Source organism: Podarcis muralis, chromosome Z (genome assembly GCF_964188315.1).
Source record: "Podarcis muralis chromosome Z, rPodMur119.hap1.1, whole genome shotgun sequence".
NCBI lineage: Eukaryota > Metazoa > Chordata > Lepidosauria > Squamata > Lacertidae > Podarcis > Podarcis muralis.
In genome coordinates, this window is record NC_135673.1 from 46,479,153 (window position 1) to 46,494,961 (window position 15,809).

Consider the following 15,809-nt stretch of genomic DNA (forward strand, 5'->3'; position numbering starts at 1 on the left):
GTAGTACTTTTTTTTTTAAATCTATTCATTGCTTTTACGTCACATTTTTTCTCCAAGGAGCTCAAGGTGGTGTACATACAATTTCTGCCCCTCATTTAATTCCCACAACAACCCTCTGAGGTCATTTAAGCAGAGAGGCACAGGCCAGACTCCCAGGTTGCACCCAGTGAGCTTTGTGGCTGAGCAGGGATTCGAACTCTCATCTCCCATGTCCTAGTCTGGCACCCTTACCATTACACTACGCTGACCCCTTCTGTTATTACCACTTTGTCATTTTTCACACTGAAGTGTCTCAGAGCAACTAACAGGATAAAAATAGGAACCAAGAAAAAAAATAAAACCAAACATAAGAGCAGCAACAAAATAATAGGCTTCTGGCCACTCTGAGAACAGGATGCGAGGTGACAAGATGTGCCTTTTTGCCTGATCTGGTGTTCTTGTGTTCATGCATTTGGATAGCTCAGTCAGTAGACCATGAGACCCTTAATCTCAGGGTCATGGGTTGGAGCCTCACGTTGGGCAAAAGATTCCTGTATTGCATGGGTTGGACTAGATGACCCTTGTGACCCTCTTCCAACTCTACAATTCTATAATCTTCTTCTATTTCCTGCCCTACATCCACACTAATCAGCTCAGTGGGGATCACGTGAGAAAAGACCCAAAGGCTATTGTCCCTAAAAGGTTGCTAACAAAAGACTGTTGTGGACAGTTGGATGGAAAGTGACACAACCAATCAGGTCCACCCACCTCCATCCCTGCTCTCTGTGAGCATCTGTTTCCAGATTCCCTGTACAGATGCAAGAATATTGTGATGGCTGCATATGGTGTTTTAACTGGAGGTGCAACCATGCAATGCACGCACCTTCCCCAAAAGGCACTGCAGAAGAAGGTCCCTAGAAGATGTGATGCCCAGCACATGCATGAAGAACAGGGGTGTTCACATAGCCCATGTGGTATAGCAATTAAAGTGCAAGACCTGGGAGACCAGGGTTCGAGTCTCCACTGAGCCTCAAAGCTCACTGAGTGACCTTGGGCCGGCCACTGCCTCTCAACCTACCCTACCTCACAAGGTTGTTTTGGAGTTTAAATGAAGAGGAGAGAGAGCTGCATAGGCCACGCTGAGCTCCTTGGAGAAGAAATGTGGAGAGATTTGGAGAGATACAAATGCTACAGATACATGGGTAGGCAAACTAAGGCCCGGGGGCTGGATCCGGCCCAATCGTCTTCCAAATCTGGCCCATGGATGGTCTGGGAATCAGTGTTTATTTCTCTGTTTCCTGAGATCCCACACAAATCTCGAGATTTGCAGGACAATATACGTACAAAAAACCCGAAACAAAGCCTGGAGTGGGTTAAAAGAAGAGAAAGCAAAATGCAATGGTTGGTCTTGCTTCCATGGGGCCTCATTCAGCCGGCTGCACACATGCCCTGCATCTGCAGGTGAACTGGAAACTGGATAAATGCCGTAATTACCTGCAATCTTCCTTATCAGTCCCATCCAGCATGCTACTATAGTATCTGAAGATCTGAAGGACGGCCAGGTTGGGGAAGCTTGCATTAAAGATCCCTAAGAAATTTGACTGCCTTGTCACATTTCCCACACCCCACAGGATGGCTGATTTCAAAACATTCCCATCTCACAGTTCCCCCAATATGTCTCTGCTGTCTGGCTGCTTTGCTGGTCTTTGCAGCATCTGTTGAGAAAAAAAGCAACCTTGGGCTGTCTCCCGATCCCACCCCACTGATAGATACCCTGAAATCCAGAAAGCCCTACCCTACCCCACCCCCACTTCCTGCCTTGAGCCAAGGGTGTCCCCTCCAAGATCCCCTTGAGAGAGGTTGACCATTGCAGTTCCGTTCAACCAAGAAAATCCCCGGCTCTCTATATCCATCAACAAAGTCCCCATTTCTCTGGGACTGAGTCCAGACTTCAGGTTGTCCTCTCTGCTAGGCTGGTCAGCTTTTTCTGAGTCAGTTCATAGGCAAGGAAGAGGGCACCATTGGATGGCAGGGCACGGATCACCGTGGGCATCAGCCCGCAGTAAAGAGGCATAAACCCTGCAAGAAAAAGGAACATATAAAACAATCTTATACCAGGCCACACTATTTGTCAATCTATCCCAATATTGTCTGCTTTGGAGGGTAGCTGATGTCATGGGGCTGAGACAGAGAGGGGTCTTTCTCAGCATTTATTATTATTAAATTACTGTTGTTGTTATTACTTACTTCTTATATGCCAAAATGGTTTCTAAGTAGTTTACAAGTGTAAACATCAATACATAATTAAATACACATGAACAAATCCATTAGGGAATTAAAACTTCCTCAATTAAAATATAAAATAAGGTAAAGGTAAAGGTACCCCTGCCCGTACGGCCAGTCTTGACAGACTCTAGGGTTGTGCGCCCATCTCACTCAAGAGGCCTGGGGCCAGCGCTGTCCGAAGACACTTCCGGGTCACGTGGCCAGCGTGACAAAGCTGCATCTGGCGAGCCAGAGCCGCACACGGAAACGCCGTTTACCTTCCCGCTAGTAAGCGGTCCCTATTTATCTACTTGCACCCGGGAGTGCTTTCGAACTGCTAGGTTGGCAGGCGCTGGGACCGAACAACGGGAGTGCACCCCGCTGCGGGGATTCGAACCGCCGACCTTTCAATCGGCAAGCCCTAGGCGCTGAGGCTTTTACCCACAGCGCCACCCGCGTCCAAAATATAAACAAACAAATAAAATAAAAACAAACAATTAAGAAAAGTGTGATAAAAACCATTAAAAGCAATAAAACCAGAAATTCAAGTTCAGAAGAATGCTTGCCTAAACAATTCTGTCTTCGGGAACCGGCAGAATGCCAATGCTGATGTGGCCTCTTGTATTTCAGCAGGGAGGACTGGGATTGAACCTGAGGCCTTCTGCATTAAAAGCACCTGCTCTGATCATCCATACCCATAGAAAGAGGCAATAACAAGGCAGTCTTTTGATGCCTAGTGGGGAACCTCTGACACACAGTCCTAATTGGGCACCTGTAGGACACTCTGTTTATTCAGTGAGGCCATTTTGGCCAACCACAAACACATATGGTCTCAGGTCAGGCTCATAACGATTGGGCTTGGCTGAAAGGGGTTTTTCAGACACAGCCCGTGCACACCAGACTCTGCAAGCACTGACAGTTAGCTAGTTGCTGGAGCTTGCAAAGCTCTGTGCTATTCCATTGCCCCTGCTGAGAGACCAGCTGCATTTGTCCCTCCCTAAGAGTCCCTAAGAAGATATGGGTGGCACTGTGGTCTAAACCACTGAGCCTAGGGCTTGACGATCAGAAGGTCAGTGGTTCGAATCCCCGTTCCTTGGTCCCTGCTCCTGCCAACCTAGCAGTTCGAAAGCACATAAAAGTGCAAAGTAGATAAATAGGTACCGCTCTGGCAGGAAGGTAAATGGCGTTTCCATGCACTGCTCTGGTTTCACCAGAAGCGGCTTAGTCATGCTGGCCACATGACCCAGAAAAACTGTCTGCAGACAAACGTCGGCTCCCTCGGCCAGTAAAGTGAGATGATCACTGCAGCCCCAGAGTCATTCACGACGGGACTTAACTGTCAGGGGTCCTTTACCTTTTTAAGAGTTCCCTAGCAGCAGCCATGCCCTCAGCCTGCCTGAATTGTTTCCACTGCAGCTGGTTGCTTGACAAACTGTACCTTTAAGAACTGCTGCCCAGAGTTTGCTTTTTTTCTTCTTCCCTAAGTCCTCCTCTCCTTTTTCCTTGTGTGTTGTGCCTTTTCCATTGTAGCCCCGAGGGCAGGGAATGTCTGACTACTCATCTTTGTAAGCCACTCTGGGAACCTTGCAGCTTAAGGACAAAGTTTTTTTTAAAAAAAATAATGCTTTAAATAAATAAATGTCTAGGAAGGACTCGCCTTCTGTACGTAGGATGTGTAAGAAGGAGAGCAGGAAACCATCTTGCCGCCCAGCCATGGACAACACCTGGATCCGTGATTTCACTGAATCAATGGGATAGACAGCCAGCCAGAAAGCAGCACCACCGATTCCGCCACTCACAGTCACAGGGAGAGCACCTGCAAAAAGTAGGTGTAGCTTAACGGTCACCGTTGTTGCTCAAGCAGATTATGGTCAAGTGCATCTAGGCAAGACCCACTTCTGGAACATTTCAGAAAGCTTAAGATGGGTTTACACCAGTGTTTCCCAACCTTGTGCCTCCAGATGTTTTTGGCTACAACTCCCATCATCCCTGACTAGCAAGACCAGTGGCAAGGGATGATGGGAATTGTAGGCCAAAAACAGCTGGAGGCACAAGGTTGGGAAACACTGGTTTACACAATAGCAGGCTCTCCAACAGAGCAGAGTGGTGGTAAATTCTGAAGTGCAGACACTCCTATTAGCATTGCCTTCTAAGACTATATGGTAAAAATGATTTTGGGCTATTACACACCACTTTGCTTAGCGTCCATCCTGATAAAGAGTTCTGATGGACTCGTTATTTTGTGACATTTTTGGTTAACTATAATAAAGGGACTTTGCAATGATGGGAGTCGGGAGTACAATATGGTTGCAGGGCACCAGGTTGGAAAAGGCTGCCCTAAGGGCCATGAATTGCTGAAGCAGAGATGGGGAACTTGTGAATCTAGCTGGACTCCAGCTCCCATCAACCTGACCATTGGCCATGCTGGCTGGGGCTGATGGGTGTTGGAGTCCAACAATTTCATGAGGGCTGCAGAGGATGATAACACTGGGCTAGATGGGCAATAATCTGAAGGCAGCTCTGTATCGGGAAGTTTTTAATGTTTTACATTTTATTATGTTTTTATATGTGCTCAAAGCCTAATAATAATAATAATAATAATAATAATAATAATAATAATAATAATAATAATGATGTTTCATGGGTCAGGCAAACTTTGTAGCCTCAGTAGTGGCCAAGTGATGACTAAGAAAAGGAACTTGGAACAGCAAGCTTCCTGCCTACCGACATTAGACAGGTACATCCACTATATTCTTTTAAACACCTGCTGAAAACTTTTCTGTATTCAACAAATCTATCCAGACAAATGAATTAGTTACAGCCATTTCAGATGTTTCATTGATTTCATCCTTCATAAACGGTTTCATGCATATCTGTTTTTAATTGCTTTGCACATCCTAATCATGCTTTATATATAAAGTCAGACTGCACGCTGCTTGGATACTTTTGAGCAAGCCGTTTATGCATTTTTGAAATAAGCAGACAAAAATGAATGGTGAGGAGGCTGGCACGGAAGCAGGCAGCTGCTGTCTTCCCTGGATCAGAGCCCTTCCACCACAATCACTGTGTCAGAGCTCCCCAGAAGGAAGGGTCTGGCATTCCCCAGAGGAATCATCGGCACATTCTAGGACATGCAAGATTCTGCTTGGGTCTGGCACCTGCTGGAGAGTCTGCACTCTTCCAGAACCCCCTTCCTGCATTCCTGGCAGGCAGGCAGGCAGAGCAGCTGGCACAGGCGTGAGAGCAAGAAAGCCAATTCTAATGGAATCCCTCTTCAGGGCACCTCTGAAGGGCAAATTGAGGCATGCCACCACACACAGAAGCATCCAAGAAAAAGATAATTCTAAGCAAATATATATATTTTCTCTGCCAGAGTATTTACATGGGGGCTTCTCAGGATCTCCCTTGCCCAAGAGCAAGTTCTGCTGACTACCCAAATAGGACTAAACTGAACCCTTGCTATTGACTGTTTGATCTCCCACAAAAGGGGACCCCTCTTCCAGGTGGCCTTTGTGTTGTCCATTCAGGAAGATTTAGTTCATAGTGGTATTTAGGCATTTATCTGCTGTCTTGCTTTCCATATACTGTTTGCAGCTGCAAAAGATGTTGGAATGGATATACTGTTTCATTTCCAAATCAGTGCCTATTTTGTAACTTTCTACTGAAATCTTGTAAACTTTTTCTTGCCCTGCAGGGCAAAGGTGTCTGTCCAGAAAGCAATAATGCAGCAACATTGTGGTAGCCTTGCAGAGCAACTAATAAAGCAGAATGATCTGTAGTTAGTTCACCACTATCATTGCATCAATAGCACATTGTAGAATACCTCTGCAAAAAGCACAACCCAGGAAAGGCTGCTGCCTCTGACATCTTTCAGCTCAATTCTTTTTCCCCATTCTGGCTTACTGGGCAAAGCTGAGGACCCCTGTAGGGAAATCCCCCTGCTCCCAGGCTTTGCTTACCCAGCTCTTCCTTTGACTGTCCAGCCTGGAGGAAGAAGCTTCGGCTGACTTCATAACCCCCAAAGAAGAAGAAATAGCCAGGCACCTCCCGTAGCCATGTGCTGGTCAGTCCCTGGAAGAAACCCAGGGGGCCTTCTGAACGGAAGATGGCTTTCACCACAGTCCAGGTGGAACTATAAGAGGGGAGAGAAGAAAGTCCCATGACACATGGAGAGCACAGAGAATCCATATTAGGGGTAGACTGAGGGCCTCGTTTCCCAATGGGCAGCCTTTCTGGGACTGCATGCCTGGGTAGCTGGGACAACAGATTTGACATTCATCTTTGTACAGGAGGCAACAGGCCAATCTTGCAAAAGCCAGAGGCTTCCAGACACACTGTTTTTGGGAATTTGTGAGTGGAAGACTCCCCTGGGTGATGAGTTAGTGAGTGCCAGACACTGAACCCCTGGATTCAGCAAAAGTTAAACCAGAGCTTTCCAAACTTTTCCTGTTGGGAAATGCATTGCTTCACGACACAGTAATTCAGTTTTACTAGCAAACTGGAGGTTAAACTAACCCCTTTCCAGCCCCAAGAGGAGCGCAGGGAGCATTCTCACAACACACCTACACACTGCAGCCAACACGCTAATGTGTCATGAGACACAGTTTGGCAAGCTCTGAGTTAAACCATAAGTCAGGCCAGCTTCTGTATGAGGTAATCGCCTGGGAGATGACCACTAAGAAAACAAAAGGAAGGTAGGTTATGAGCCATTAGGAAAGCCAAGGAGAGGGGGAAATGGAAGGAGCTCTTCCCTCAACTGTTAGTTAGAAAGCCGAAAGGCACGTGTTTTTGGTTGACTGTGATGTGAGCTAGAAGCTGGGGGAAAGCAGCAAGCAGAGGTTCAGAGACCCATGGCTTATTTCTGTTTGAGTCCAAGGCTGCGGCCAGTGTTTTTTGCCTGGGGGTACGCATACCCCTAAACATTTTGTGAATCTTTGTACTTTTGTCCATTTGCTGTATTTATTCTTCCCAATTTGAACTATAAAATGGTGATTTTCTTGAGTCAAAATGAGAGTACCCCTAAACATTTTTTTTAGAAAAAAAGCACTGGCTGCAGCTATGGATGACACAAGAACCTCTTGGGGTGTTAATGCTGTGAGCCCCTCCATCACAGGCTCAGGTTGCATATGTGTGTGAATAAACCATATATCTTAAAGACACCCAGTCTTCGCTGTGCCTCAAAAAGAAATCCTGGGTGACTGCTTGGAGCCCCTGGAATCTCACACTGTTGTGGAGACTGGGGTGGCATGCAACAGTGCATTTCCCCACTCAGGCAAGCAGGAGGCATTCTTGGAGTTCAAGAACACATTGCAGCCAGGCGAAAAATCTGGGAGGGGTGTGACCTAGGAAGGAGGTGTGGCCTATGGAGAATTCAGAGGACCAGTCAGAGAAGCCAAGGAAGCCTCTCTCTCTTTCTCAAGACATAATTAACATCAGGTATCCTTTCCCAATCTGGGACCTTCCAAGTGTTCCAGCCAACAATTCTAATGACAATTCCCATGAATTATTATTTTTTGGTGGGGGGGGAGGCATGATTGTTTATAGTGGTACAGTACTGCTTTGAATAGGGACGCGGGTGGCGCTGTGGGTAAAACCTCAGCGCCTAGGACTTGCCGATCATCAGGTCGGCGGTTCGAATCCCCGCGGCGGGGTGCGCTCCCGTCGTTCGGTCCCAGCGCCTGCCAACCTAGCAGTTCGAAAGCACCTTTGGGTGCAAGTAGATAAATAGGGACCGCTTACCAGCGGGAAGGTAAACGGTGTTCTGTGTGCGGCTCTGGCTCGCCAGATGCAGCTTGTCACGCTGGCCACGTGACCTGGAAGTGTCTGCGGACAGCGCTGGCCCCCGGCCTATAGAGTGAGATGAGCGCACAACCCTAGAGTCTGGCAAGACTGGCCCGTACGGGCAGGGGTACCTTTACCTTTACCTTACTGCTTTGAATGTGTAGTGCAGAGGGGGCCTTAGATGGCTTCCCCTCTCAAAGGATTAAATTCACATGGGAGAGACGTCTTGGCACCCATTAGCCTGGATAACGAAATAGAGCCTCCATGTTGCGAGGCAGTCTACCTCCGAGTACCTGTGCCTCGACAGAGCTGTCTGCCCTGTGACCTTCATCTCATGGAGAGCTTGCATCCGGCACTTCACCAGCTCTGTGGGGCACAGAACCATGGAGGAGAAGACTGATGAGAAGGAGCCGGCAATCGCGCTGTGCAAATCACTGTAATAACCCGAGAGAAGAATCCTCAGAGGAAAGCGAAGACCAGAGGGCGGGTGGGGGGAATCCCACAGCTAGGGAGCAACCTTCCATCCTCCCATACACTATGCATTTGTTCGCCTTTTGCCATCAGAAATAAGCTGATTAAGTCAATCAGCCCACTCGAACCTGGTGTCCTCCAGAGGTTTTGGGCTGCAACTCTGATTGGGAAGTCTGACCAGGTTGAGGAATTCTGAGCAAAAGGATCCTACCTTGAACAGCCTCCCACCCAACCCTCCCTTTGCATTCTATTTACTTATTTACTTATTTAAATCCCTCTTTACACTTACGTTGCAAGCTACTGTGAGGCCTATGCTATGTCATATATTTAAAAGACAAACTAAAGCTGCAGAATTTAAAACCTCAAGGATTTAAAACATAAAAGAAAAAGAAAAACATCTGAGAGGCATTCAGGGCACAAGACCTCCTGAAATCAAACAGTTCTGACCAGGTGCCTGAAACTCAGAAGGGACTGTTCCTATCTAACTTTCTCCAGAGGGGATTTCCATAGAGTTGGGGCCCACAGTCCTGAAGCTATGACTCACCCTGGGTGTCCAGTGTGGTGGCTGGTGTCCATTGGGACTCGTAGGGCAGACAATGGGGAGCCAGAGCTGAGGACAGGCAGAGCCAACTAATTCCAACTTAACCCCCATCCACCTCCCTGCCTTCTAACAAGGCCAAAACTGAGACTGAGGAGGAAGATGGCAGGCGAGCCCCCCACCCTACCCTGTGCTTGGCTGTAAGCAATAATGTACCACTGTTTATATCAATGTCTAAGAGCCTCTGGCAGAAGAGAGGGGAAGAGAAAAAGACTGTACCTGAGCTCCTGGACATTGCCCAACCCAAAGAGCTGCCTCACGAGCTGCTGGCAGAACCCGTAGCAGGCAAAAAGCACAGCGTTCTCCGCGACGTTGGCCAGCAAGGCTGGAGTGGTGCCTTGGTAGAGCCCGTGCATGCCCTCCTGCTGGTAGGTCTTGACTGAGCAGTCAAAGAAGCCCTGGTACATTGTTGGGAAGGTCTGCATCTTCACCTTGATGGTGTCAAAAGGCTGCCCGGTCACCACGCATGCCACACCACCTGCAAAGAGCCACCCCACCCCAGGCAAGGTCACTCACTTGCTCCTGAAATACAGGGCAGATCAAACCAACTGTACTGCAGTGCCTGCTTTGCCAAAACGTACCCATGAAACATGTCAAGGGATGAGCATTAAAGGAGCAGCACTCACACACTCTCCCTGTTCTATAAGGCCTGCTTCTGTTCTAAGCTGCTATGATGGAAATGGGACACATTAGGGCGCCTCTCCCATATAAACTTGTCAGAGCATTCAGATCCAGCATCTCAAGTCGCAGGTCCCCATAGCTTTGCTGGCATCTCTTCAGTGCCAGGACGACCTATATATTTTCCCTAACTAAGATTATGCTGCTTTTCTACTTCCTAGCGTGCTGCTAAACTTCCTGTGGCTAGTTTGGGGTTTGTTTTGGTCTGTTTTTATGGTATAATGTATTTATATTTGTGTGTTACATGCGTTGTAAGTTGCATGGAGACCTCAAAGTAACAAGCAACTGACAATAAAAGAACAGCAATGAAGCTAAAGCTGTAGCAATCTTGCCTCCATTCTTCCTCCTGCCTTTCCTTGTTGTCTGCCTTGTGTTTATTGGCTGGCCAGCCATGAGAAGTGGAGTCTTTTATGTGATGGCACCCAGACTGTGGAATGCCTTCTCGAGGCACCTTTGCCTTCACCATTGCTGCTTGCTTTGGCCAGAGCACTTAATGCCCATTTATTTCCTCTGGCTATTTCTCTGCTGACTTGGAACGTTATCTGTCAAAGGCTTGGCGTTTCTAATTCGTCTCTGCTTGTCTTCACCTGTATTTATTTATAAAACCTACAAACAGCTTTTCACCACCAAAGTGGTCCCAAAGACAGATTCAGAAAGTGTGACAAGGAAAACAAAATTACAGTTTGAACATTAAAACCAGCAGAAGTACATGCTGTACCGTACGAAAGATAAGACTTCAGAGCAGACCTGACCAAGACCTTTATTTTCTTGGATACGTTTTGTGATGTTTTAGGGATATCTTGCACAGAGAAGTAGAAGAACAGAGATTATCCTAAGATCATGAGACCTGTCTCTCTACACCACCTGGGAGGGAAGTTCAGAGAGTGGTGGTGATAACAGGCTTTGTATACAGTAGATCCCAATTTATATATACTCTCTCCAGGGAAGCCGGCCTGGCACCAGCCTTGTCTGCATTTTTGCCTCATAAATACCTTTTTTTGTTTTCTTGGATGTTTGGGCAGCATGGATAATGGGATATTGTAATGTTAAACCTGTTTTAATGTTTACGTGATTCTGAAACTGTATTTCTTAACCTAAACCTAGCTAGGATGAAATAAATGAGCTGAGGAAAGTGGACGTGCAGAGATCTCTTCACTCAGTCTTAGCCAGAAAACAGATTTGACAGCAAGACCCTATGGGGTAGCAGCAGGTACCTGCCAGCAAGCCCAGTTGTCATAAGTCAGCTTTCACCAGATGTTTTGGACTACAATTCCCATCAGACCATTCGCAATCCAAAGCATTTGGAGGGCACCAGGTTAACAAAATCTACCTTACGCTGTTGCCAGTTCTACACATCTCTTTCCCTTCAGAGCAGACAACTAGAAGCCAGACTCTGCACAGGGCCTGCCAGATGTAGACCTATATAACACTACAATAAAAGACCATGCAGATCTCCATATACTTGCATGCACACACCCCTCACATCCAAGATCCATCAAGATCCCATGGCTCTTCTCTGAATCTTGCTTGCTTTCCTGAACAGGCATTGCCTCCAGTGCTTGCTCAGTTTTAAGGGGGGGGGGACACTTTCCTTCCAGTTAAGGACCGCCATTACCTTTTGGACAAGGCCACATTCAAGTGGTGGGCGGAGCCAGAGGCAAAAGTGGTTGGACCAAGCAAGGCAAGTTTTGCCTTTGTACAGTAGGCTTATTTCTGCACGCACACCCACACGCCTCTCTATCTTCCACGCAAAAGGCACGGTCAATGACACATTCCAACCAGACAGAAGTACTTAAGGCAGGGGCAAAGCAGGGCTGGTGGGGATTGTGGTATGGGGAAAGTCCCATGGGTCAGTCAGAGAGGCTTGGAGCTGCCCCTCCTAGGTTAAGAGTTCCATTCTTCCCTACACCTGCCATTGATCCTTGGTCTCCCCTCTAAAGGGAGGCTTCTTGACCCATCCTCCCAGCAGCTCTCCATCCTTCAGGCTCACCTGCTGCCCCTGCAGTGAGGTCGATAAGCATCTGCACCAGCGGGTGGACTCGGGCTTGTTCAGTAGGCATCTCAGCACACAAACGTTCAGGTGCAGGTGTCCCAAATAAGACTGCAAGACTGGAGGGGTGAAAGAAGAACATCAGTGGTGTAGTGGTTAAGTTTTGAAGCAACTCAGCATGACGGCCCCTGTAGCCACGCAGTCAAGGAGAGTCCAGAAATTAGGCAGCTGTACTGACCCATTATTATTATATAGACAAGCGCAGAAGCATCATTACATAGCATAACACCCAGTTTATTAGGACCAGCATGCCTGCAATCCAACAGCTTCCTGGGAGCATTATTAAACTTGGAGGTGCTTCCTTCCCATTGAAAGGGTGGGCTTGCAAAACACACAGCTTTAATGAAAGATCTTCAATTAGCTAGAAGACAACCTTATGGGTTGTATCCAATGGTGGTCACATTCAAAGCAGGCCCAATGAAATTAATGAACCTAGTTCCATTTGTTTCAGTTAGGTCTGCTCTAGGTATGACAGTGGGACTTAGAAAAGCACCTAAACATGAAAATGTTACTATTCAAATTGTTAGCATGAAGTAAGAACCTCACTGAACAAAGAAATGCCTCAACTTTGCTTATTTTTCACAGGCTTCTGACTACTTCCAAGCTAATCTGTTGCAAACACACTCGAAAGCTTATTGCGCCATTTAATTGCTAGAAAAAGGAGGATCTGCTGTTCCAGATGACCTCAGTGCCTGGCATTAATTATCCTGGCAGTCTAGGAGATGACAGCATTCCTCAGCTTGGGGGGAAAGTTCCCAGATCTGCACTCCTACACCACTGAAGAGCGTCATCTAAATAGGCTCCATCCTGCCCCCCCAACCGAAGGTTATGTAAATATCTGAGTAACAGACCTGTAAGGGGAGATGGTGAAGCAGGATGAGGTGTCCCAGGCAGCTACCTGAGGTAGGCAGATGAGGTGCAAAAAGTTAAAAGGAGCCAAACAAGGAATGTGAGTTGGGTGGGGGTGGCATTTCCATTCTGTCTTGTGCCTTCTTACCCACCCCAGCCTTAGCCAGACAGTCAGCCAGACAGCCAAATACTCTTCAGGGGGTAAAGGCTGCTAAATTTTCTCCCAGCAGGGCTCCTGGGCATTTATTAGCTCTATGCAGCAAGTGGATCATTCCCCATCTGTATATACTAGACAGGAAGCATTCACTGTTGAGATTTCTAGCTGTTGCACAGTTGCGTGAGGCAGATTCCTTGACACAAATACACACACACACTTCCAGAGATTCTTTAAAGTTGCTAAAATTTGCTTTGTACAGGTCTTCATCCAGTGCTCACCATGAAGTTGTTACTGCAAGTGCCACACTTTTAACATAAAAAGGACGAATGGACCCTGTAACAAATCGTAGTAACACGGGGCCATTGCATTAGCTGGCTTTGCGGTGGGCTGATAAAAGGCCTCTCATAAAGACTTAAAGGGAAATGACCAGACAGCAACTGGAAAAATCCTGTCAGATCAGAAAACTGATGAAGGCTGTTACAAGGTCTCTGGGACAGCTAGAAAACCAGGCTGCTCTCTTGTAGGTTAATTGCTCGCTCATCTTTTTGCCATAGGGCTGGAAATGCCAATCTGAGTAGTAGGGCGCAGCTGCAGAGCTGCACCAACAGAATCTAACAACAGAAAGGTGGAATGAAATTATGGTGAAGATTGCTACAGTCAGCTCTTTGGTATTTAGAATACCAAAAGTATCGAGAGACTTTGGGTCATTTTACAAGCCTGTAGGAATCTGCAGAGCTGCTACAGAACACTGAAACCAACAGGATACAGACAGGTACTGTGGGACACTAGGCTGTTCTCCCAAACATGACCAAAACCTCAAGCTTCTTGAGGCCATCTCAGGATACAGCTTTGGGAGAATGGCTATCACCACGTAGGTGGACTCTGCTGCCTGACAAGCTCATGTTTCTTGGGTGAAATTCCAGGTGCTGATTACAACTGCCCAAGGCTGGGTGCCAAGTTACCTTACCTACCCTTTGCTGCCACTCTTTAACCTACTTCTATGCATTTGCAGAAAACATGGAACATAGATGCGCTGCAGCTGTCACCAGCCAGCCTCAGTACTGCAGTACAATTGCCCATGAGCAGCTATCTCTAATAGGGACCTACAGATGTTTTAGATTCTAGCTCCCATCAGCTGCCGCCAGCAAAGCCAGTGGTGAGAGATTAATAGGGGTTGGAAACATCTGAAGAGCACCAGGTTGGGGTGGGGGAGGGAGACTGCCCCAGCGAGGGTATTTGAGTTTAGTCTTTCAGGTTCCCACAAATCAGGGGTCCTGAATGTCTACAAGCATTTCAACAGGAACAACGTATGGCCTTAGAACTTCTTGTTTATGCTATGGAAGCAAAGGAAGACGCAGATTCCCGATGTACATAGGTATTGGGCCAGAAAGAAGATATACAGCTGTGGTTATGCTTTGGCAGAACCCATGGTATACATTGCTGCTGTGCTCACTGCTACACATGCCATTATCATCATCCTTTCCCACCAACAGCAGCTTGGAAGGTGGGGCTATTCAAAATTCCTCCTTTTTGCCACATGACCCTTAGCAGACAGCAGAATTTTAAAGCTACTTAGACACTTGCCATTTCCCAATAACTGCCTGGCAACGACCAGATCATGTGAAAGCTGGAAAGAGAAAATCACAGCCACACTTGTACCCCTTCTAGAGCCTACAGCACACTTTCCAAACTGTGTTGGGACACATGTTGGCTGCAGTGTCTAGGTGTGTCACGCGAACACTCCCCATGCTCCTCCTGGGGTTGGAAAGGGGTTAGTTTAACCTCCCGTTTGCTAGTAAAACTGTGTTGCGAAATGATGCCTGTCTAAAAAGGATGTCACCAACATGAAAAATTTGGAAAGCCCTGGCCTAATGGATCCGTTTTGCCAAGGGCTATCTACTCCAGCTAACAGCAGCTTGCCAAAGAAACTGGGAAGAGGTTTGGCCCAGTTCTCTTACAACAGATCCTTTTCGCTGCAGATGCTAGGATTATCCTTTGCATGCAGAGCCTAAGATCTAGTATCCATCTCTCTTGACTGTTTATCCACTTGCTGTGTAATACCAGCAACTCCCATGTTTCTGCACCTCCGCACAAAATGCCCCATAGCTGGCATACATAGGAAACTGTTTATATTTCCGCCACCCAAAGCAGAATCACAGCCTCCCCCTCCTCCTGCTGTCCCACCAGTGCATGGGGCAGTTCAATTAGTAGAGAATCCTACATACCTGGTTTCTGCTGCCAGCAGCTCTGCTGTAGTAGAATCTTGCAAACAGCACCACCCACCAGGCTTGCAAGCTTGATGAACTTTGAGCAGAAACGAATGTCCCCTTCACCTCCAGCACACCCTGTTTATATAGGGCCCAGGTTCCTATGGTAAGTCTGGCTCTTATCTTGAATCATTAAGCTGGTTCAGACAACAGTTGCTACACACTGCATTTTTTCCATCTCCAGGCATAAGGCAAGAGCAGAGTTGTGGATGTTGACTGCCTTATACTTGCTTCTAATAGCTGTTTGTGCACCCAAAACATTACAGAACCAGTGAGTCCACATTGTGCATACTACAGTAATAATCCCAAACTGAAGACTAGGAGAACACAGCAGCTGTGTGAAATTAGTGAAACACTCTTGCTTCTGCCTGCAACCTATCCACTTTCCTTTCACTTTCCAAATCAAGTGAAGGTGCAACACTTTTCATTCTCTCACCTTCCCTTCAAAACAATTTTTCCAGCTGTGAAAGGAGCAACTTGAAAGTTGAGTGGGCCACTTTGCCCACAAACTTTCTCCCCTGTAGCAACATGTGCATTAACAATCCAGAGTAAGAGATATGGGGCAGATGCCAACAGGAAACTACCCTCCTCCCCTAGTAAAGCTCCTGTGTGTGTGTGTGTGTGTTTGTGTTCTTGTTACCACCTTGTCAGGATTTGTTTTTCAGTCACAAACTTTGGAACCAAGCTACTTTGTGGGCTATACACAAGACATAT

General features: G+C 47.0%; 1 protein-coding gene across 3 annotated transcripts; it reads right to left on the reverse strand.

Moving 5' to 3' along the window:
• Nucleotides 1-1,246: 1,246 nt before the first annotated feature.
• On the reverse strand, nt 1,247-15,648 carry LOC114589066 (mitochondrial ornithine transporter 1-like). Of its 3 annotated transcripts, none has more exons than XM_028715070.2 (7): nt 15,054-15,647; nt 11,763-11,881; nt 9,314-9,572; nt 8,319-8,459; nt 6,204-6,376; nt 3,902-4,060; nt 1,247-2,058 (listed from the first exon to the last, which is right to left on the reverse strand). In XM_028715070.2, exons 2-7 carry the CDS (start codon nt 11,830-11,832, stop codon nt 1,931-1,933), a joined length of 930 nt encoding a protein of 309 aa, XP_028570903.1. In that variant the 5' UTR covers nt 11,833-11,881; nt 15,054-15,647; the 3' UTR covers nt 1,247-1,930. The 3 variants fall into 3 exon arrangements, with proteins under 3 accessions (XP_028570903.1, XP_077778901.1, XP_077778902.1); XM_077922775.1 differs by lacking the exon at nt 15,054-15,647 and adding an exon at nt 12,674-12,907; XM_077922776.1 differs by lacking the exon at nt 8,319-8,459 and having other exon boundaries at nt 15,054-15,648.
• Nucleotides 15,649-15,809: the final 161 nt, after the last annotated feature.

Bases quoted from the DNA above. Each gene is read 5' to 3' on its own strand.
- LOC114589066 (XM_028715070.2), bottom strand. From the start codon at position 11,832: ATGCCTACTGAACAAGCCCGAGTCCACCCGCTGGTGCAGATGCTTATC. The intron at 9,573-11,762 runs GTGAGCCTGAAG...GGCTCTTTGCAG, and splicing joins CCTCACTGCAGGGGCAGCAG to GTGGTGTGGCATGCGTGGTG. The intron at 4,061-6,203 runs GTAAGCAAAGCC...TACTTTTTGCAG, and splicing joins ACAGTCAAAGGAAGAGCTGG to GTGCTCTCCCTGTGACTGTG.